This window comes from Pieris rapae, chromosome 24 (assembly GCF_905147795.1).
Source record: "Pieris rapae chromosome 24, ilPieRapa1.1, whole genome shotgun sequence".
Lineage (NCBI taxonomy): Eukaryota > Metazoa > Arthropoda > Insecta > Lepidoptera > Pieridae > Pieris > Pieris rapae.
Window position 1 is genome coordinate 623,659 of NC_059532.1, and position 24,065 is coordinate 647,723.

Genomic DNA, 24,065 nt, shown 5'->3' on the forward strand with positions numbered 1-24,065 from the left:
AATTAACTCTAAGGAAATACATTTTTAAATTGTATTTTATGATTATTATTATATTATTAAATTTAGGTCGCTTTAAATATAACTAAATAAAGGCTAGATTAAGAAATAAAACTACGCAACCCTTAAAGAGTCGGTTTCAGATAATTTGCGATAGATGGCGCGGATATACATTTCAGATAAACTTTCAACAGAATACGAATTAATTTGTATAATTTGCTTAGTCGAAGAGAAATGCCTGGTAATACTTGTGTAGATAATTATTCAATATTACTAAATTAAGTAATAGTACGCTGCGCTTCCAGCTTCGGAGTCCTGCCTTTTTAGAAATTTTGTATTGATTCAGTAAGTTTTGGATAGAGGGCGCGGATTTACATTTTAGATATACTTTAAACAGAATATAAATTAAATTGTATAAATTGCTTAGGTGATGAGAAATACCTGGTAATGTTTGTATAAATAATTATTTAAAATTATTAAATTAAGTAATACTACGCTGCGCTTCCAGCTTCGGAGTCCTGCCATTTTAGAAATTTTGTGTTGATTCAGAAAGTTTTGGATAGAGAGCGCGGATTTACATTTTAGATATACTTTAAACAGAATATAAATTGCCCTTTATTTTTTCTAAAATAAATCTCGTTTCCGATAATTTACAATAGGTCGCCTCGTACTTATATTCTAAATAGGAAAAGTTTAACGTAGATTTAAGAACCCTTCAATAAATTAAGTTTTTTGGTATCGTCGCAACCCCTAATTTTTTTTAGTTATAAGCTCATGTTTAAAATATTAAAAACAGTTGACTTAGCTTCAAACAAAGTGTTTTATTTACTTTATCCTCCGCCATTGAACTTAACTCAGGTTAATAATTATTATTAAACATTCTGTTCATAGAGTAACCCTGCTGAATTTTATAGAACCTACCATCGCGTTAAATCAGAGTAGCACTACTGAAAATGCGTTTACGGAGTAACCCTGCTGATATTAGTTTTAATGACCCTATCATCGCGTTAAGATGAGCAGAGCAGCGTTGGCCGAGTGGCTTCAGCGTACGACTCTCATACCTGAGGTCGTAGGTTCGATCCCCGGCTGTGCACCAATGGATTTCTTTTCTATGTGCGCATTTAACAATAGCTCGAACGGTGAGGAAACCATCGTGAGGAAACCGACATGTCTTGGACCCAAAAAGTCGACGACGTGTGTGAGGCACTGGAGGCTGATCAGCTACTTGCCCATTAGATTAAAAATGATCATGAAACGGATTCAGAAATCTGAGGCCAAGACAACAACCTCTTTAGTTGTAGCGCCACTGATTTATTTATTTTCCACCATCGCGTTAATCTAGAATCAGTAAACTACTGAAAATGAGTTTACGGAGTTTACCCTGCTGATAATAGTTCTTAAGAACCTACCACCGCGTTTCATCTGAGTAACACTACTGATTTAAAGAAAAAACACTTTTTTTAACGGATTATAGATATGTATTATTATATTTAAACTTATAATTATTTGTACGCTGTAAAGCACGCGAAACGTCGGTTTAAATTTAAAATTATGTACAAATAATTATAAGTTTAAATATAATAATACATATCTATAATCCGTTAAAAAAGTGTTTTTCTTTAAATGTGTAAAAGTTATGTAAATAAAAGACAATACTAAACACTACTGATATTTATAGAGTAACCCGGCTGTTAGACCACTCACCTGACTGTAAAGCTCGACTGATGACTCTCCCTTCAGCTGATGTCCAGTCAAATATGTGTTGTGACTGCTGGCGATGTAATACTGACTCAATGGTCCAGACATTTCTCGACTTAGCTTTTCTTCATTTTCAGAGGATTTTCTGAAAATTGTAACCCTAATTTAGGAAGTTGCACTAGTGGCTTCAGCGATTCTCATCCCTGATATAGAACCCTGGCTCCAACAATAGGCTTGTTATGTGCTAATATTCGCTTATGAAATTTTTTTAGGAAATATATTTCGAATCCGAGTGGTCGGCATACAGCGATGTCGAATACTCGGATCTGAGAGCTAAAGATGGCAATGTTTAAAAAAAAGACAGGACGCTCGCACGGATCCGAGTGGGCGGCACCGCTACTATGACCCCGCGTCACTCGGATACATAGACATATTATTTATTACAAACAAAACATAATACACACATAAACACAAAATACCAATAATCAAAGAAAAAAATTAAATAAAATATATAATGAGAGGTAAATATTTTTTTTCCCATTCGGTTCGTCGTAGTTTGCGCCTCAGTCGCAAAAAAAGAACATAATAATAATATTAGTGAAAGTTATCAATATCGGTAATGAATTTTTGTGTGATATGGTGTGAAGTAAATAAAATTAAAGGTTAAAAATAAGAATAATTGTTGAGAATTACATTATTTTTTTTGGGGCTGAATAAAAACTAGATTTTAGATAGAAGACAGCACTTAATGTGTTAAGAGTTATAATTTTCTAGACTCACCCAAGATTCCCAGCTCTTCTCTGTTCAGGGACAAATGCATAATTGTCTTTGTCTGACAGAAACCTCACAAATCCCTCGAACGAAAGACAATTGTCAGCTCTCAATGTGGGGTCTGGTTCGTGTCTCTAAAAATACGTCCAGAAATAAAAAACCATGTAGTACCATGACTCTAGATCTAGAAAAAACTGAAAATGATAAACAAATGGTGTATAATTCTGAGGGTTGGGGGGAGGGGAGGTTTGTCTAAATCTTTCAGCAAGTTTAGTCTTGCCTGTGAGATATAACCAGTTGTTTTAAGGAAAATTATCCTCAAGAAGAAGTCTCTAAAAATCTGAGGAAGGTCTTGAAGGAAAAAATTTCGACAGAAAAACTTAAAAATAACATTTCTTTGTCAAAAAAAAAACAGTCAAAACAACAGTTAAAAATAACAGTCTCTCTCAAAGCTAAATGTTCCATGTGTTGGTATGAACTTAGCTCATAAGGCGAAACGACGAAAAGGCGGGGTCTGTTTACTCACCTGTATAATATCTTTCAATTGCTGTTCATTCTTGGGCTCCAATTGTCTTGTTTCACAAAATTTTCCAAGGGTAGGAAGAGAAAGGACTCTGCCACTTAGATCTGGGTTAGCACCTGGAAAAAAAAGTTATTCGACAGATGTATTATATCATCGTATTCATCAGAAACTATGCAGCAAAAGCAATGTTCATTAGGGAAGTGTTTACAGACCAAGGACTAGGGATGGAAGGAGTGTAACTCGTAAATTATTTTATGTTTCTTACTTTACTCTTCTGTATCTGTTACATCATAGTTTATCAATATACTATGCAAGGAAATGATATAGTGAGTGTATACAATATAATAATTGACCTGTATCGTAGTTTTATTCAAGGAGTACATTGTCTTCACATATAATTATTTAACTAATGTTCTAAATATTGTTAATCCTATTTTAAAAGAGTAAGTGTGGAGTTTCTTGCCCATTTTCGACACGAAACTAACCTTTGGAAGGGGCAACTAGAATCATCTTTATATTTTATTTAACGTTCAAAAGTGCCATTTTAGGTGGTCTAATTGGAATACATGATTTGACTTTGACAAGTCGGTGATTAATCACCTGTGCCAAGCTCTCGACTTTTTGGGTCCAAAGCCTGTTTCCTACGATGTTTTCCTTCACCATTTGAGCGCATGATAAATACGCATAGAAAGTCCATTGGTGCACAGCCGGGGTTTGATCCTACGACCTCAGAGATGAGAATCGCACGCTAAAGCCTCTAGACAAATTACAATTCTGGAATAATTCACGAAATGGTGAATAGAAGTACCTGGTAGGGCTGCAGCAGCTAAAATGTCGAAAGCCTTTTTCCTTCCGACCTTATCGCTGGGCGGCTCCAAATCGAGCGAACCGTTTCTAGTTAGAAGACCTGTGGAAAAACAAACGTACAAGCACTATATATAGATAAATATATAATATACTTAACCTACATAGTAATAATGATTAGTGTTGTATGTAATGAGTAATTTATTTATTTATATCGAGACATAACCTAATCTCTCCTCCAAACTCAAACTCAAAAATATCTTTATTCATATAGGTAAACATGTACACTTATGAACGTCAAAAAAACAAATTAAATTAATTGTCAATTTACATTTACTACCAGTTCGCAAGTCAAGGGCGTAGAGCGGGTAAGAAGAACGGCAAAAAACTTTCCGCCACTCATTTCAATTGCCAAGCTTTTAATACAAATTGTTTGAACTGGAGCATGTCAATTATCACATTTATAAAAGGCTTTATTAATTAATTTACTTTTAACGAGGGTTTTGAATTTATTTAGTGATAATTCACTAATTTCGTTTGAGAGTTTGTTGTAAAAACGAATACAATTTCCAGTTGAGAAGTGATGGAACTCTTACCAGTTCTAAACGCTGTCTTGTTCCTGAAGAGTTCTGGCGAGCTTCTACTTTTCTCCGCTCCTAGAAATGGGCATCTCCCCCTTGGAACTGCAAGTTGTTCGAAGACATCACGCAGCTCTGATCGCATCACAAGACTGGAAAGCATTTCATAATTTACCAGCTGCCCCTGCGAACTTGTTCCTAATTCCCAGCCTAGCTTTTTAGTACGAATATGGAACATTTTGCTATGCTACCCCAGAGATTGTTTGGTGGAAATGAAAACTTACCCTAAGTTTTCATTTCAAACCAAACATTCTCTAATTCTCTCTCCAAATTTTTCCCTAACGCGCCAAAGAAGTATAACTTCAAAAATCCCTTTTGGATAGAATTTGACTTGATTATGAATTGGAGTTTATAAGAGCGGTCACACATTTATAGTACGATTTGTTTTCCTCAAATACCACAATACAATTACAGTAGTAGCCTGGAAGAGATCGCTCGAAAGCGATAAGGCCGCCAGTTACTTTTTTCATTTAATAATGTTCAGTTTTTATATTGTAATGTTGATAAATAAATACAGTTTTGGCGATTGGCGTAATAGGTAAACGCATGAACTGATGAAATCATCAGCGCAAAATTTTGCAGCACTCTTGAGGCCTAAGAACAGGAAAACGTCGCTGCAGGTCAAACCTGGGTAATATTGTGGATGCGAAAGTAACTCGAATATAAATTTTACAAGCAATATGATTACTTACCTAAAACTTCTAAAGAGTGAGACAAAATCCATAAATTCTAACTGGGTCTCATACCCCACAGAACCGGTGCGAAGGTGCTTCATGTTCTCCCAAAACCGTTCGCTTGTCTCCAGTCTTCGTAAACTAAAAATAATTATTAAGTCTTAAACAAGAACCATGTTTCAGGGCGTGTCCACATGTTTTAGGGACGACACCGCTGTTTATATTTTCGTATGTAAGTTAATGTTGATATGTGTTTGTCCTAATTTTGTGGTCAAAAAAAAAGACAATACTTAGTCAAAACAGGAAAATGATGTTTCAAAGTCATTTTCATTTAGTTAAATGAAATTACGTCTCGTCGTATTCCAAATTGTACATACGCGAGAAATGAACTCAGACAATTTGTACATTTATACAAAAACATTATACATATTTTATTATTTATTTATTTCATAATCCTACAGCTAACATATAAATTATATATAATAACAAACAAATACACTGAAAATATAGCCAAAGATGGAATACATGATTCATTTTACTACAAAAAGATTTACAAATAGGAACAAACAAACAAAAAGTATTTAATACATTAAACTAATTGTGATTCAATTTATTTAACTAAACCTAATTTGGTTGTGTTGTGTGATGGTGTAAAAGTGTGGGTATGTACGTGATGGTGTGTATGTTGGGTGTGCTCATGATGTAGGTGATTTTGCGCTATGGATATTCTTAATACACTTTTTAACCACATTCCGCGATTACATAACAAAGGCTTAAATACTGGTAATTGTATGTCCGGGCTGCGCGATACAAAACTCATAAAATAAATAGTATTATAGGCAAATAATGTTAGACGATATTTCAACTAAATAGTTTTGGCTAGATTGCGACAGCGAGAACAATATTTAAAAAAACCTTAAAAGGCCGACGACGAACTCGAGAGCCCTCTAGCATCGATAGTGTCCATGGGCGGCGGTATCACTTACCATCAGGTGAGCCTCCTGCCCGTTTGCCCCCTGTTCTATAAAAAAAATTGTTGTGTAAAATGTATCAGTGAATTTATAAGCTTTCTCAAGAAAGACACTAGCTATTGGTAGAAGTACTTTTATTGAATGAATCTTACCTACTCCTGTTAGGAGACCCAGAAACGAGGCTGGTTGCTGTGAGACTGCTATGACGTGGTCCGCATGATGTGTGGTGGGTTGAAGCAGCCGAGTATGAACTGGTAAGATTATCATTTATTATCAATCAAAATAATATAATAAATAATAATCAAAACAAGCGTGCGTACAAAGACAATATGTCCACACACATTCTTCAAATACGTGCGCATCAGCATGATGCTGTGGAAGACATCGACTCCACAGCGTGAGTAAAGGAAAAAAAAATATTAAATTACATAAGGTAGGAAAGAAGTGCAAAAATACATATTACAAATACAATAAGAAGGAAAAAAAACATACTAAACAGAAACAAAAAAAAAACTAAACTGATATAGGATACACAAAAAAACAAAAACTAAAAAGTGATGAATCATGATAATTTATCTAGATCAGTCTCACGTCAGTTAGTAGTTAGTACGCAAGTTGGGGATATGACGTGGATAGGTAATGTATGTACAGCAGAAATTTAAAGGAAGAGAAGGAGCTAAGCAAATAGCAAAAAGAAAAGTGCATAATGCAGTATACACTATCTTGTATGTGGGGCTACGAAAGTCTACTAAAGCATATTCATAAGTTTGCGAACTCAAGGACGGTGTGCGAATCGAAAGGTGTTTTAAGGGCCCACAAAGCCTCGAATCAATAATTAATCCCAGGTATTCGGTTGTTTATATACTACGTAATGTATATATAATGGTGAATGTGGTAAATCACAAAACAGATTTTTATTTTATTTTTTACTTATGTAACTTAAATGACGTTATGGTTTATGACATTTTCCTTTGAATTATTGTTATTTAGAGGGAGGGTAAAACTTGCTCAGTTGCCCGTTCTTCTCAGAACAAGGCCTCCTGGTAGTTTTGCTCTTTCGAATTTTGTAAACGTTTTTGACATTTATAAGCACGCCCTAAGAAGTATCTAAATTGAATAAACTAATTTTAATTGATTTAATAGGTTCCATGTGGTCGACGAAGGTTTGCCCACAGTTCCCCATAGACAACAGAAGAAAAGACAACTAACCTATGTCGAGGTGATGAGGTATACTCCTCCTCACTCCTGGTTCCAGCAGTGCTGTAGCTCCTTGGAGATCCCTTCAGTTCTGATGAGGATCGGTTCTTCTTAAATTTGAGGCCGCTTTTAGTAGAATCGGTGTGAGATTCAGCGAACTTGATTGGAGTGGAATGGGTGGAGCTGCCGTATATAGATTCTCGACCTCCAAATATCTGAAAAAAAATTAGACTTTTCATTCAAGATAAAGATTTAATAGGCAATGGTGCACCAATATAATACATAATATACCATGTTTTGTTTCATCATCTATGTCAAATGAGCCATGAAACTACCTTTTGGAAGGGGCAACAGTATTTTTTTTATAGAACAGGGGGCAAACTGGCAGGAGGCTAAACTGATGTTAAGTGATATCGCCGCCCATGGACACTCTCGATGCTAGAGGGCTCGCGAGTGCGTTGCCGGCCTTTTAAGAATCTTCTTAATAATTTATTTAACGTTCAAAAGTACCATTTTAGGTGGTCTAATTGGATTAAATGGATTGATTGTGATAGGCTGTGAAATTTATCATACCCGTATAGCATCAGAGACCAATGGTTCGCAGCAGCAGCCATCTTCATAGTAGAGACCGGTGTATTTATTCTTCAGCCAGGCGAGACTGCGATCAGCTAGCTTCGTTTGGCTAATTAAGGCTTTGATCACAGAATGGAGACCCACCGCCCATACTCTGAAACGGAAAATAACAGTTTTGACAGTACATGTCAAAAACTCCCCATATGAAACCAGAAGGTATTTTCTTTCTGGTATTGAGTGTTCATGGGTGTTGTTTGATCCCTGGCAATAAAAAGGCGGGGTACATGACAGGAAGAACAGAAAAGTGGAGCAAAAAAGTTGTCCCCCTGTGGGGCTTCACGTCTGGAATCACTGCCTTAGACTCAAATGTCTCTGTGCTCCATGCTGATCAACTTGCTTAGATTGACATGACCATGATACAGTTTCAGATTTTTTTTTTTAATTCCTTCGTGAGGCAAAAGTCTTACCTGAAGGCATGTGGTGGTAATAAAAAGTGTATATGTCTGTTATCACTAAGCGTGTTCCCATACAGAAGTGATATGACATGAGCTCGTTGACTGGTGTCCAGACCGTTCCGCTTCGCACTGGCCACCAGCTCAGCTATGTCTCTCGGTTCTAGAAGTTTACCACCCAGCCGCATGTCTTTGACACACTGGAGATCTATAAATCTGAAATGATATTTTTTTTGGAATAGTACGAATACTTAGCAACAGATGGCGCTTTACACAATTTGTATATAATTAAATTTTAAGTTTTTATAATGCAGGGATTGGGTAACTTTTTTAAAGAAGCGACCTCATCTAATGCTAAGTGATACCGCGGCAATGGACACTCAATGTCCGAAGGTTCGCGAGCAAGTTACCGGCCTTTTAAGAACGCACCCTGAATATAATTAAAACTTCTTACCCCTCTTCACCAACAACACCGGCCTCCGTCTCATGAACAATGTTTCCAGAGTATTTCAGCGGTATTACTTCTTCCGGGTTATATGATAGACTGATTTCCGGCTGTTGAACATTTTCTGATGGGGTTTCTCCTGGGAAAATGATTGAATAGTAAAAAACTCAACTTCAGCATCCACGCAGTCAACTATTCTAGATTGGAAGCCTGCCATTCTTACAGAGACTCAGATATCCTCCCCGGCTGATACTACCTACCTCTTCTACCCAGGATACAAATTGGAACCTTTATTGTGAGTTTGTACGTCAGAGAGGATATCTGTTCTCGCCGCATGGCTTGTAGGAAGGGACCTATCAAAGCTCTGGCTACGCGTAGACTGCGATGATAGCGATTCTATGCGCGCTTGTATAAATGGTGAAATTGACTTATCATCACAGAGAGAAGACTAAAGAAGAGAAGAGGTTTAGGAACTTAGTGAGAACTATGACTCCATTTCCAACTATTATATACACAGATTTATTAATCATAATAAATTAGTGATTTTTTGTGGGACCCCTACATCTTAGCCTATCAGGCACGCCATCAGGCAGACATGTGAACGAGTGGCTAAGCAGCAGGGGAGTGTCAAAACCCCACTTTCCTAAAAAGGGACATTATTAACATAGAGGGTTGGCGTCTCCCGCCGGCCCTGGGCGACAACTACTCCAGACATATTGTCATTACCCCACAAATATTGGGGCCCGCTACTCGGCATTAGTTATATTAATTGATATTATACAAAATTTCTAAGTTGCTAGGTTTGGGTGGAAGAAAAAGTTTATAAACATAGGTGCTCTCAGCTCATAATTTGCTTTGCTTTCCAGGATCTGAGGTACACAGATGAAACTTGATGCGTAAAAGTAATTTAAAAATCGCGATTTAAAAAATTACTCAACGCATTTCGATGAAACTTGGACTGTTTCCTAGACCCTTATATGATTTTGATTTTCCGAGAATATTTGCCAGTGCATCATACTCAAATTTTACGCCGGCGTTCTGACTGATTAGCGTGAGCCTTGTGGCTTTATCGTGTGACTATCATCCCTGAGATCGTTGGTTCGATTCCCAGCTGTGCACCAATTGATCAAAATTCGTTCGAACGGTGAAGAAAAAAATCACGAGGTACTAACCATTTTGCTTTAGACCCTAAAAGTCAGCATGTGTCAGGCACAGGAGGCTGATTACTTGCCTATTAGATTGACAAATGATCATGAAATAGATACAGGAATCTGAGGCCCAGACCTCAAAATGGTTGTAGTGCCACTCATTTATATGATTCTCCCACTTGACCTTACAATTAAAAAAATAAAACACTAACCACACTGAGCAGTCGGCCTATGAGCAGTTTTACACCACGTCAGCAGTGCGCATGCGCGCTCCAGTCTTAAATGGACAAACGCGCCAGCCCACTCTGACTCTCCCACTATACAGGCAGTTCCGTGATGCATTATCTGAAAAAGTATCAGCTATACAGAGCTAATCTTCTTATTCAGCTGACAGCAGATCAGAAGATGAATTTGGTACCTGTAATATATGCCTGTCGATTCTATCACCATTCTGCGGTGCCAAAGGGAACATGGTCACTCCATGGTCATGAAATAATGGTTGAACTGGACTGTACCCACTTCCTTCCAACTCATAAAGCGCCTCGTTCTCAAAGCTTGCTCCTGTCTTTTGTCTTGATTGGGTAAATACTGGCTCTTCACACGAAGAAATTACAGTTCTGAAATTAATAAAAAAACATCAATCTCTGATCTTTGGACAAACTGGTTTTGGCTGATAGACGCCCTTATTAAAACTCTATCATTTAAATGGTGCATGACCTGATATTTTGATAATAAAGAAAATGAGACAAATCCACGTTTTATAAAGTACAAAATTCCAGTCGCTCTACAACTTTTTAGGCCTGGCTTTTAGATTACTGTATCTGCTGCATGTTTTGTTTTTTTTGGGAATATTTTTTTGGAAACTGCGCTATCTATGCTTTGGATTAGCTAACTTTATATCAGCGCCATCTGTTTTCAATTATTGAAAACACTCAAAGACAGTTCTCAAATCAGTCTAGAACGAGATGAGTAAAATAGTAATTCTATTAACCGATAAATATTATAGTTTTACACGTTATTTGTAATGGGCGAATAGATAGCTATTTGCTGTCTTCAAGAATATAATATAATATTATAATAAAATTTATGAGGATGCAGACATTTTCCACTAGAGGGTGTGAGGAAATATTAGAAGAAGCGAGAAGACTTTGACTTTATATAGCAGTAACAATGTAGTTTAGTTTTAGTGGTTGCCTGGAAGAAATCGCTTGAAAGCGATAAGGCCGCCAGTTGCCCTCCTTTTCATTTAATTATGTTCAATTTTTATATTGTAATGTAACGAGGTGTTAATAAATAAAAATAGTTTTTCTTTAAAATATTAAGTTATTATATTTATTTTCAGTTTTTTCTTATTTGCTTTATTTATTTAATTATAAGTAAAGTTTATAATGTTTCGCTGTAACATAAGTTATAAAAAATAACTTACTTCAAATGATCACCAAACACGGGGTTACAAATTCTGGCCAACGCATGCCGGTGCTGGTGGAAGCTGGCTATGTGATCCATGACTGCTTGGGTCCGGTACACCTTCTCCAAATTCAGGAGACCTTCGGGACCAACTCGCCTGAAGGCCTGCTCCCCTTCCTCATCAAATGAGGCTATATACTGGAAGATTACAAATATATTTTATTTACAAGATTTTTTAAACATTAAACGTCTAGTCAAGTCTACGGGATGGCCATTTTAGTGGGTGCGTTGCCGGCTTTTGAGGGAGAAGTATATTATTTAAATAATTGGAGGTTCTATCTTCCAGGACGACGCCCCGGAAGCAACAATCAAGCAGTCAACGACGTATTTTGTTGTTTGTTGTTTAATAGCGTTTTAAACACTTTTCTAAACTTAAAAAAAAAATCATTTAATTTATGTAATGTACACTTATCAATAAAGAAATACATATTAAATGCGTCTAATTTTACATTAACTGCCGGTTCTCAAATCAAGGGCGTAGAACGGAAGAGAAGAACTGGCAATAAACTCTGCCTGAAATGGACTAAATAAAGAGGCTGACGATTATTATTTGTCGGACGAGCAGACTTTATACTTCTTTTCTAGAACGTGGGGAAAACGGGCAGAAAGCGCATGATGTTAAATGATACCCAGTGACCAAGAAGAGAGTCCATAGGTATCATTGGCATATGGCACTAGCTGCCTACTAAAGTACTTCCGAACCAATTCCACTTAGTGTCCTTTAAAGAGCGTACCGATTCTTGAAAACCGGCAACGCACTTGCGAACCTTCTGGCATTGAGAGTGTCCATGGGCAGCGGTATCACTTAACATCAGATGAGCCTCCTACCCGTTTGCCCCCTGTTCTATAAAAAAAAAATCCACTTAGGATCCTTCAAAGAGAGTACCAATTCTTGAAAACCGGCAACGCTCTTGTAAACTTTCTGGAAATGTGTCCATGGGCGGCGGTATCACTTGGCCTCCAAAAAAATAAAAAAATGATGACTGCAACGGTTGATGAAGCTTTTGCTTACCACTTGCCTGGCAGGCTCGCTTCGGGACTCCCGCTTTTCTCGTAATGGACTTGTTGTGTTTTGTTCGTTCCTTTTACTGCTGTCACGTCTGCTATCTCTTTTTAACGATCCTCTAAAAAGGAAAGCTTTTTAAGAAAATTCGATTTTGTTTATAAATATACAGTATTGAGTAATAATATGTTAAAGGTTCGGTTTCTGTGATATCCCTTTAATGCTGGCAGCTATATTGCGATACAGTAGAACTCCAATTATCCGAATTAATGGGGACCGGGACCCATTCGGATAATCAAATATTCGGATAATCGGTTTTTTTTTAAAAAGTTACCATTGGAGAGAACAAAAGCTACATTTTGATATTGCACAATTTTTTTGTTGAATTAAATGAAAGAAACATGAAATTTTCACATGTTTTAAATATAAATAAAATGTACTTATGTACAAGTTTAGAAATAAAAATCATTGTTTTTTAAACATCGCCGTCAATGTAAGCTGTTTTGCGGTCTTTAGAGGCGCGCCGGCCCTTAATAATTATTAGTTATGTAAAACATTAAATTTAATGTATTTTGTTTCTGACATAGATTACTTGGTTGCGATAGAATATATCGTGTATTTATTAAATAATGTTCTATATACATTTTCGTCAAATGAATTCAGTCTCAAAAATTGCCTATGTTGGGATTTTTTTTATCTAGCGAATTTATTTAAATCGTGCATTGATCTTTCAAAATTGATACATAATCTACTCAACTCCACTATATAATTTTTCCATTCGCCCTTCTTCAAGAAACGATTACGAAAAATGGAAAGAAACAATATACTTTTTTGGAGTTTGGCGACGAGATAGGTTGTCTTCTTGGTCATCACTACATCCTTTTTAATGAATACTTTTTCTTACCTGTCTTTTGTTGATTCTCTTTTAAAATCTCTTCGATGTGTTGGCGTCGCAGCCACAGAATGACTTGTAAGAGATGGTGTCGCCGCTAAAATTTCCCTGTAATTATATTTCTTTTATCAACGCAATCTAATTTTGGAATATTGGTGATTATAATAAAAGTAAACTAATTAATAATACAATAACGTAATGTTTTTTTTTGACATGACAACGTCTTATAATTCGATGGACACGAAAATTATTTAATAGAAAACTATTAAAAATTAAATAAAAAGCTAAATGATTATGCTAATGCTTTTTGATTAGAAATTTTGAAAAAGAAGTAAAATTGTCTTCCAAAACCGAAGGCCCGCAACGCACTCGCGAGCCCCCTGGTATTGAGAGTATTAATAGACTCTTTACATCAGATGAGTCTCTTGTTCGTTTGCCCCCTGCTCAATAAATGCCAATTCCTAAAAGGCTGGCAACGCACTCGTGAGCCTACTGACATTAAGAATATTCATAGACACTTAACATCAGATGAGCCTCCTGATCGTTTGCCACCTGCTCAATAAATACAAATTCCTAAAAGGCCGGCAATGTACTCGCGAGATCTCTGACATTGACAATATCCATAGACACAACATCAGGTGAGCCTCTTGCTCTGTAAGTGCAAATTCTTAAAAGGCCGGCAACGCACTCGCGAGCCCTCTGAAATTTTGATTATCCTTAGATAGTTAACATCAGATGAGCCATCTATCCGTTTGCCTCCAGCTCTATAAGTAACAATTATCTAAAGGCCGATAACGCACACGCGAGTCCTCTGACATTAACAGTATCCTTAGACACTTAACATCAGGTTAGCCGATGTTCAGATAGAACAGAATACCAGCGCTGGTAAGGACAAAACGCGGTAACACTTCAATTATTGCGTCAAGAGTAATTATAATAATTAGTGAGTGATGAGGGGCGCAACTATGGAAGTAATTAAAAAACAACAGACGTATGACTGGGATCATTCGTGTGTAAATTGTTTCTATGATTAATATCTGTATAGAGCTGAATATGATTTATGTCTAGGCTCTGAATATGATTTTGTCCCATTCGGTGTCGAGACCCTTGGTCCGTGGGGTCCTAGCGCGTTAAGGCTTTTTAGGGAAATATCAAAAAGGTTAGTCGACATCACAGGAGAACGAAGAGCTGGCAGCTACCTCGCACAAAGATTTAGTCTAGCTATTCAAAGAGGGAACGCTGCCAGTATCTTCGGAACCTTGCCTAAAGGGACTCCTTTTAATAATAATTTTTAATTATTAAATTTTAAGGTTAGTTATTAGATATATTTTTATGTATTATGTTAATTGTTTTGAATTGTGTGTAAATAAATATAATAAAGCTGAATATTGTCCAAGCACGTTTAGAAGGATATTCAAATACAATACTTTTTCTTTATTACTCAAAATGTCATTAGGAACATGGTGTAATGGTTGCAGCTTGCAGCACAAACATTGTGTAAAAAAAACTCGGTGATTAAAAAGAGTGGCGGATAGTTTATTGCCAGTTCTTCTCTTCCGTTCTATGCCGTTGATTTGAGAACTGGCTGTAAATGTAAAATTAGAATCATTTTATAAATATTTCTTTTCTTGTTTGACGTTCATAAGTGTACATTATGTTACCTATATGAATAAATGTTTTTTTTTTACTAGAATTAGTGTAAAATCGATACGTTTTTAACATGAGCTTATAACTGTATTTTCTTTATGTCAAAAACCGATATTCTAAATACATTTATAATCGCATAAATAAACCTAATATATAATTAATGGAAAAATTCTACGAAAGACTAGGCGGTATGGTCGAAAGACTAAATGGTCGAAAAAAAAAACTTTGAGAATCGAACGAAATTTTTGTCTACGTTTTTTTTCATATAGGTAAACAAGTATATATGAACGTCAAAAAATTAAATTAATTGTAAATTTACATTTCCTAACAGTTTGCAAGTCAAGGGCATAGAGCAAGTAAAAAGAACTGGCAAGAAACTTTCCGCCACTCTTTTCAATCGCCAACTTTTTAATACAAATTGTTTGAACTTGAGCAAATCAATCCCAATGATTAGGATCATTTAAGTATTCAGCCTGGTTGGTCGTACAATCAAATTAGTTCTATTTCGCGCATAATACTGGTGAAAGTCACCATTTGTTTTAAAATCGTTTACATTTTTTTGTTTTCTAGTAATTTCAAAACTCTCAATAAAACATCGGATTCAACCTGCGATCGATGAAGCTATTTGTAGTTGATATTCAATAATTTAGTTCATACTACACAACACAGTTTGGCAACTTGATTTTGCGTGCTTAATTGTGAAGTTTGATGCGTAACCGAAAAATGTGACGGTATTTTTTTTCCAACGCCGAAAAAGACGCTTCTCTTCAAAAACTTAACTTATTGAACTGTTCTTAAATCTAAGTTACACTTCTATTGCCTATAAAGAATATAAGTATAATACATTGACGATATTGAACGAATTCAGAGGAAATTTCTCAGAATTTTATGTTATCGTATAAAACCTGGCCGGTCTAACTTAAATTATTGCGATAGACTCCTGAAATTTAAAGTTCAACCATTAGAATCCAGACGCATAGTCTTCGACTTAGTTTACCTTTACAAAATCACCCACTCCATTATAGACTCTCCCGAACTACTAGCTCACATTAGCCTTAACATTAGATTTAGTGCCCGTAGAGCTAACGAAGTCAATTTATTTTCCCTTCAAACTTATAAGAATAACATCTCTTTTTACAACCCTTTGACCAGGATGGCTCGTCAATATAACGAGATGGCAAAGAGCAACCACTTACTTGTGGACATATTCTGTCGCAACATCAATAAATTCATTAGTGTCGTTAAAGACATCCTCCATCGTAGGTTAAGTGCTGACCCTTGTGGTCCTGGTTAACGTTACGTTAAATTGGTGTCGAGGAACTTATTATTATTATTATTATTGTTTTTTTTTTTTTACTATGTTACCTTTGTTAGTTATGAGCCTTTTATTGATGTAACATTAATTTTGCAGTGTGCACATGGTTTTACATTAGAATCCTGTTCATAACTATTAGTTTTAAGTTTATTTTTGTAAAGATTATAATGTGTTTTGTGCACCAAATAAATAAAAATAAAAATAAAATATAAGTGTAGTCGCGATTTTGTCAACGAAAATGTTATATTATAATTTATGAGTCTAGGGAAAAAGTAAAGGGCTCTTAATACTATACTGACGTTAGTAATTTATTGGCTACAAGTGTAAAATGATTGTTGTAACATGATCAGAAAATGTTCTTTTCAAATAGATCGTAGATTTTTATTGAAGTGAAACTTCTTTATCCGCGTTAACAAAAAACCGTCACATTTTTCCGTTACGCGCCATCTTTTTCTTCTACCACGGTTGATTCGAAGAGATTCGAAGCCATTAACAAAAATATATTATAATAATGATAGTAATAATTACAGTCAATGAAATTCTGTAAAACGGTGAAATGAAATAATTGTATTATTAATTGTATTCATGTCTATGATATTAAAAGCCTTTTGTTTGTTTAAACTTTAACCAATTTCTGGAAAGTTGCATATTGTCGATCATTGTTCGAAGAAAAAGGTCATAAGTATTTTTTTTATTTTTATCTTATATCTTTAAACGAGCAATTCTTGTATATATATATAATTGGAATCTCGGAATCGGCTCCAACGATTTTCATGCAATTTTGTATACGGGGGTTTCGGGGGCGATAAATCGATCTAGCTAGGAATAATTTCTAGAAAATGTAATTTTATTCGTGTTTTATCAACTTAAACATAGAATTGCTCGTTTAAAGATGTCAGTCAAATGAAAACTTAAAATTGAATATAATCATCTTTAAATTCGATAATTATATTTACATTTCATCATTTTATTAGTATGTAATTCGTACTTAAATACTTTCCAAAAAACACAATTTATAAAAAGAAAAAAAATACCGAGCAAAGCTCGGTCATCCAGGTACTTAATTTATTAAGTCTACAACATCATATTACATATTACGAAATCTACTGATAATTTTATGAAATCTTCTATCTAATATGTACGACAATATAATATGTAAACATAAGTTTTGGTAAAAATAGGAATTAAAAAAAATACAATTAAAAACATAAACAAGATAAGATAATTACACAATAAAATAAAATAAAATTACAAAGAATGTTGGTACTTAACACTTCTTACTTATATACGGCACAAATTTTTGTTTTTAAGAATCACAATTTAGAATGATTAACAAATACAACTACAAATTTACTACCAGAGAAGAAATGCCTCAAGTGGGGTCGAGGTGCCATCTTGACTTTAGACAGTGCGTTCAGGGAGCGAGAGATTGAGTATTCAGTGGAGCATTCTAAGGATGGAGAGAGTTGGGTATATGTGATTAAAAGACGCCATTAGATCGATGCAAATAGCTGCTCGTTCTTTAAAGTAAAGTATTATTTGTAGTGTTAAAAGGAACTCGCACTTTACCGACATGACGCCGCTATATCATAATATCATCTTAGAGTGATGATATTTAATCGACATATTATATGTCTTACGTTACATACGCGACACTTAAACTAACAACTATGGTGTTATCTACACTAATATTATAAAGAGGAAAACTTTGTTTGTTTGATTGATTGTAATGAATAGGCTCATAAACTACTGGACCGATTTTAAAAATTCTTTCACCATTCGAAAGCTACATTATCCACGAGTAATGTAGGCTATATTTAATTGAACAAAAATAGGGTTTCGTCAGATATTAGGGTCTTTCGGACACAAGGTGTAAAAAATCAACCAAAAAAGTTACTTATTTTGCGTACCCTGCCTAAACTATTAAAGATAGAACCATAGAATGTTCTAAGTAATTGTAGATCTTATAAAATATATCTACAAAAGTCCGCGACATACTATACCTATCTATGTCGAGTGAGGCACAATAACCATAAATGATATACATGGCAAAACGACGTTTGCCAGTTCAGCTATAATTTATAAAACAGTTCCTGTGTTGTTGATAAAGATACCGATTCGTCACAACAGATAGCGCTGTAAAACATTAAATTAATGTACTTTTATCTTCTTTTTATATTTTGAATTTTTTTTATAGAAAAATTCACTATCATCATTTTTCTCCATCACGCCAAAAGGCAACTTCAAAAATAAATACGTAAATAATATCGGCTTTTAATAAGTTATACTTCAAAATGTCTAGACACAAATACAATTCCAATTCCTTAAAATGTACCTGTCTATACTATCACAAACATCTTTAAAACACAATACATTTAGTTTTAAAAGCAAAATGCAATAACAACTCTGTGTAAATCCCTAAAAAGCGGAGAAAAATACGTTAAAATTTTTCGCGAATTATTCTGAGCAAGATTTGAGTGCTCATAATGTGTTAATCTGTTGGCTCTTGGTTAAGTTGTCAATTTTGAAATTTACGAGAATTTATTCCACCGCATTCTTCAGATGTGGCCCAAATGTTAGCCAACGATAGTTAATTGCCAGTTGTTCTCGTACGGTACCTTATTTGAGAACTGGCAGTAAATGTAAAATTGTAAGCATTTAATATGTAATTTTTTATTGAAGTTCATAAGTGTTATCTTAATGAATAAATGATTTTGAATTTTATTTATTAATGAAGAAGTACTTGGAGAAGCGGGAAGACTGATTTTTTTAAGTAGTAGTTTTATATTCTTAGTATTATTTGTTGCTTTTAAATGTCAAGTTTCAGTTTTTCAATTTTATTCTTTGGTTTTTTTAATGTATTTTTGTCTTTTAATGCGCTCCCTTGTTTTCTGTTTTTTATACATAAAATGTTTATCTATGTAATCTGTTTTGGCTGTCTGTATTTTCTTAGTATTTTGTTTTGTAATATTTATAAGTATAAGCTGTTAGATTACTTATAATTAAATAAATTAAAAAAATTAAAGCAAGTGTTTAATTAGTTAAAAGGCGTCACCCATAAGTTTAAATCTACTAGCAATATCTACGTGACTTCAATCAAATAATTTCTAGACAAGTCCTTCTCCAGGATCAAGGGTCATGAACTGTATGATCTGCCTAAGCACCCAAGTCAATGACTTGGAATCAAATCAAAATTTAATAAAAAGTTACATTGTTTTAGCTAGTAAAGCTCTTGGACTAAGTATAAAAAGACAATGACATGTACATTAGAGTACTCTAATAATTGAACGATTAATTGAAATTGTAACTTAACAATCGATCTAACATCAAACATATATATAATATATATAATTAAAAACTAAAAAATAAGGGTTCTGTGAAAATAATTGGTTTTCTTTCTTTTGGTGTAAAAAATAAACCTACACACGATATTTCACAGAAATCTGTCGAGCCATGTCGGTGGAGTTTAAATACATTTTTTTTTCATAGAACATACCGCCGCCCATGGACACTCTCAATGCCAGAAGGCTCGCGAGTGCGTTGCCGGCCTTTTAAAAATCGGTTCGCTCTTTTCTTGAAGGACCGTCGAATTTTACATTTACTGCCAGTTCTTAAATCAAGGGCGGAGAATAATATTGTCATTGAATAGTGCCATTCATTCACAAAACAAATTGAAACATCAACGCTTCATAGATAGCCGATGCAAGAATTCTGTTTCGACGAGAATTCTTATTTGAATAAAGGTTGTATTCCTGTATTTGAATTACTTAGAATTTAATGAAGACGATGTCTGAATAGTAAATTTTTTTGTTTGATTTCAATTTACTAATTGTTTGATTTAAATTTCGAATTTTTAATATTGTTTCTTGTATCAGTAAGCGAGTTTAGACTAAATAATTTTAAAATTTTGATTATTGTATTTGTCATACATAAGTCAAACTTGGCCTACGACGAGCAAAAATAATCAAAAGCTAGTAGTTTGTCAAAGCAGCATGGAAAGGAGGAAACAAAAATAAGAAAAAGAATAAACATCAGACGTGCTACAAAAAACAAGAAAGCTTAAATGGAACTGGAATGGACATATAATGAGGATTAACAAAGAAAAATGGACTAAGGATGGACTAATAGTGGTATCCGAGGAAAGGGAAAAGAAAACGAAGAAAAAGACGATCTCCAAAAGGATGGAGAAGGTCTGCCAAGGATAGAGAAACGTGGAAACAATTGGCCTATGTCCTGACCAAAGTGATTGATAATAAATTATTATATTCATACATAATTTGAATACTAATGTTTAATAAGAATAGCATGTAAGTTAGTTGAAGTAATAGTTAAAGTAAAACTTTTTTTCACATTACAGACATTTAACTAAAAAAAATTGGAATAATAATGGGACTAATAAAAGTAGACTAAGTCTCCAACTAATATTTTTATTGAATTCTGTGAGAGTACGACATACATAATACTTAACAATTATTTAGATTATATACACATTAAAATAGCGTGGAGCACTGGCACAAATGAATAATAGTCACTGCACTGTCAGCTGCTGCGAACTATGTGTGCCGCCATATTGGCCTTAGCTGCTATGACGAGCGCCTTTCACTTTATCCCCACTCCGCGGCCGACCGTCACGCGACATGCGCCACACAGGCCAAAAAGTTTGAGAGGATGTAATAAAAGTTTCACTTTAAAAGAGAATAACAATGTAACAAATATTACTCTCAATTTCCATCTCCTCACAACCTTGGGAACGGTAGGAAAAATTCTCTCTTTTCTCTTACCTAAGCTCGCGTAAGAAGGCACCAAAGAAGGGTATCAGTCGACACTCAGGCATTGCCAACGCTCGACTGAGGGCTCTCTCGTACTCAGCTGACAGCAGCGCAGCGGAGAGGAAGTCCAGAGCTGGTATTGGCTCGTCTGATATGCTGAGCCAGAATGGTTTCAGCTTATGTGACCTGAAATCAAAATTATTGTTAAGTTCAAAATCAAATCAAATCAAATACCATTTATTCATATAGATAACATAATGTACACTTATGAACGTCAAAATATACTTTAAATGATTCTTATTTTACATTTACTGCCAGTTCTCAAATCAAGGGCGTAGAACGGAAGAGAAGAACTGGCAACAAACTCTCCGCTACTCTTTTTTATCGCCAAGTTTTTTTTACACAATGTTTGTAAGGAGCTGCAACCATTACACCATGTTCCATATGACATCTTAAGTTGATGTAGACGATATCTCGAATATTATAAGATTTCTCACAGACGAAAGTTCAGTCTTTGGCGGCACGCGTCTGCCATTTGTAACATGATATGTCAATTACTTTGCGTCTACGTTGAAGATATTCTAAAGATCCTTTGAAATGTCATTCCTTACCACCTAATGGCTTCAGCTGAAAGGTACTTGTGAATGAAAAGCATTTAAAAACATCATATTTCTATTTTATGTTTCGTGTTCTGTCATCTGTGCCCCCTGAAATTGATACAGCCGCTGTATGTACACTCTCAATGCCAGATGACTTGCGAGTGTGTTGCCGGCCTTTTTTTATAAAACAGGGGGCAAACGGGCAGGAGGCTCCCTGATGTTAAATGATACCGCCGCTCTATGGACACTGAATGCCAGAGGGCTCGCGAGTGCGTTGCCGGCCTTTTAAGAATTAATTAGAATGTTCGGATTATAGTGAAAAAGTCGTAGGTCAGTAATTAATAAAATAAAGCATTTCATGGAGGGAATTAATGTATGTAATGTATAAGTTATGTAGGTACATATGTAACTAACTTGTTTTAGAATATAGTATTGTCTTTTATTAACATTTAAAGAAAACTCTTTTTTACCGGATTAAAGCTATGTATTATACATAGACAACACGTTTTATCTTCAGTCACCGTGACCACGCACGCTGTAAAACACCGAAACGTCGGATAAATTTAAAAAAGGCTTGTGTGGTTTTATGAAACCACGGTAAAAGTGAAACTTTTTTCACATTATAGTATATATACATTTAAATAAAAAAATTCGGAATAATATTCCGTTAAGGGTATAAAATTCGCCTTATCAATCTTAATTTTATACTTGGAAAATTGAACTAATCAAAGTAGACTTAATCTCCACCTAATATTTTTATTGAACTCTGTGTCATAGAGAGTACTTACGAAATAATAATACTTAACAATTATTTAGATGTAAAAGCTCTAACTACGGTTAATCTTAAGATTTAAGTGTAAGTCTTAGGATTTACCGACATGAGTTGGTATGTACTTCTGTAAATATCTCATATTTTATAATCAATTTAAACTAAATAAATGAAATTAAACCGTACAAATAATATTAAAATATACATGTCTATGTTTAAAACCTATCAAATAGCTAAAAAATTTCAAAAAATTAAAATTATCTATTTTTCAAGCCCCCTTAGGGGAATCAACTCCCGGTGGGGGTCTCCCCTGAGGGATACGACCTACAAAATTCAAAATTCGAGCGTACTGCTGCCTCAAAGGCCGGCAACGGACCCACTGAAAATGGGTGCCTACGGGCTGCGATGACCCTTTTTGGGCGTCTCGCAGGCTCGTTTGCCCCCCCTAGTAAGTGTTTATTGTGACAGTGACCTTATAAATCTATTTATGTTTTTATAGACGTACATAATATTTTCATACACAACTGTTAAAATACTAATTTATTTAAATAATTCTCTAAGCCAGCCTCGCTGTTAATGTATATAACACAAAAATATCTTGAATACCGCCGCTACTCACAGTTAATACTTAGTTACATTGATACCTTTATGACCGACAATATCCTAATATATATAAATCTCCTGTCACGATGTTTGTCCGCGTTGGACTCCTAAACTACTTAACCGATTTTAAATTAAATTGGCGCACCGTGAGCACCCTTGTCCAATTTAAGAGATAGGATAGCTTAGATCTTTAATTATAGTCGCAATTTTATTTTATTGCAAATTATTTGTTTATTTTGATACAATTCTAACAGATGGCGCTGTGTTAAAAATACCAACGTTTCACATAAGTTCTCCCACCGTTTCCATTGAATACCTTACTACTATGTAATATAACAAAAACATTAGCCACAGCAACGCTTGGCCGAGTCTGCTAGTATATTATATAATATTGGGCAAACGAGTTAATCTGATGATAATTAATACCTCCGCCCGTGGAGAGATTTGCCAGACTCCCAAGGCGCCTTCTAAGACTTGGTGCCCTTTCTATCTTTAACCTATGTCGAACCATCATCATCACTACATAGTATAAAACAAAGTCGCTTTCTCTGTCTTAACTTTTTTTGTCATTTACTTTTTACGACAAATAATGGCTAATTTTCGAAGCGATTTTAACCAATACAGCATTTATCCTTAACCAATTAAATACCTTGAATACATTGTTCATTTAATATAGTACTATACAGCCCATTACAGCTTATTTAGCAGCGATCGAACGCGTATATTATCGGAGCTTTCCAGCGACGGAAATAACAATACATAATAAAACCCTGCTTTTCATCAGCACCCGTGCGAAGATGGGTCGGGTTACTAGTAAAATATATAACTCTATGATTACACGATATTCATCTTGCAGCCGGGTCTACCAGTCGTATTCTCGTTCTTCGGATATCCTCTTCATCAGATAGGCTGCGTGATCACGCCACCTGCAAGTAGTTTCCGCCGGCCTACAGTCTACACAGCTGAAGGCCGAAAGAAACCCCTACAGGAGACGTGCCCTTCTTCAATTCTTCTGTATTCTTCTCTCTTGGTCTCAACTGGTGTCCCGAACACAATTTATAATACGTTTATTTATTAATATCACATCTTAATGCTATACCTATCTCATTG

At 35.0% G+C, this 24,065-nt stretch overlaps 1 protein-coding gene across 1 annotated transcript in view; it reads right to left on the bottom strand.

Moving 5' to 3' along the window:
• The window catches only part of LOC110996604 (1-phosphatidylinositol 4,5-bisphosphate phosphodiesterase epsilon-1-like), a 114,910-nt gene that overhangs the window by 24,178 nt on the left and 66,667 nt on the right, over window positions 1–24,065 (bottom strand). Inside the window, exons 6-22 of the mRNA XM_045633642.1 lie at window positions 20,997–21,170; window positions 13,266–13,361; window positions 12,371–12,482; window positions 11,318–11,496; window positions 10,310–10,508; window positions 10,104–10,236; window positions 8,753–8,882; window positions 8,314–8,514; window positions 7,847–8,000; window positions 7,286–7,488; window positions 6,229–6,327; window positions 5,124–5,246; window positions 4,390–4,523; window positions 3,798–3,896; window positions 2,993–3,105; window positions 2,476–2,600; window positions 1,702–1,840 (exon numbers count right to left, since the gene is read on the bottom strand). Of these exons, the coding sequence (XP_045489598.1) occupies window positions 1,702–1,840; window positions 2,476–2,600; window positions 2,993–3,105; window positions 3,798–3,896; window positions 4,390–4,523; window positions 5,124–5,246; window positions 6,229–6,327; window positions 7,286–7,488; window positions 7,847–8,000; window positions 8,314–8,514; window positions 8,753–8,882; window positions 10,104–10,236; window positions 10,310–10,508; window positions 11,318–11,496; window positions 12,371–12,482; window positions 13,266–13,361; window positions 20,997–21,170 (2,413 nt within the window). The remainder of the gene's footprint in view (window positions 1–1,701; window positions 1,841–2,475; window positions 2,601–2,992; window positions 3,106–3,797; window positions 3,897–4,389; window positions 4,524–5,123; window positions 5,247–6,228; window positions 6,328–7,285; window positions 7,489–7,846; window positions 8,001–8,313; window positions 8,515–8,752; window positions 8,883–10,103; window positions 10,237–10,309; window positions 10,509–11,317; window positions 11,497–12,370; window positions 12,483–13,265; window positions 13,362–20,996; window positions 21,171–24,065) is intronic.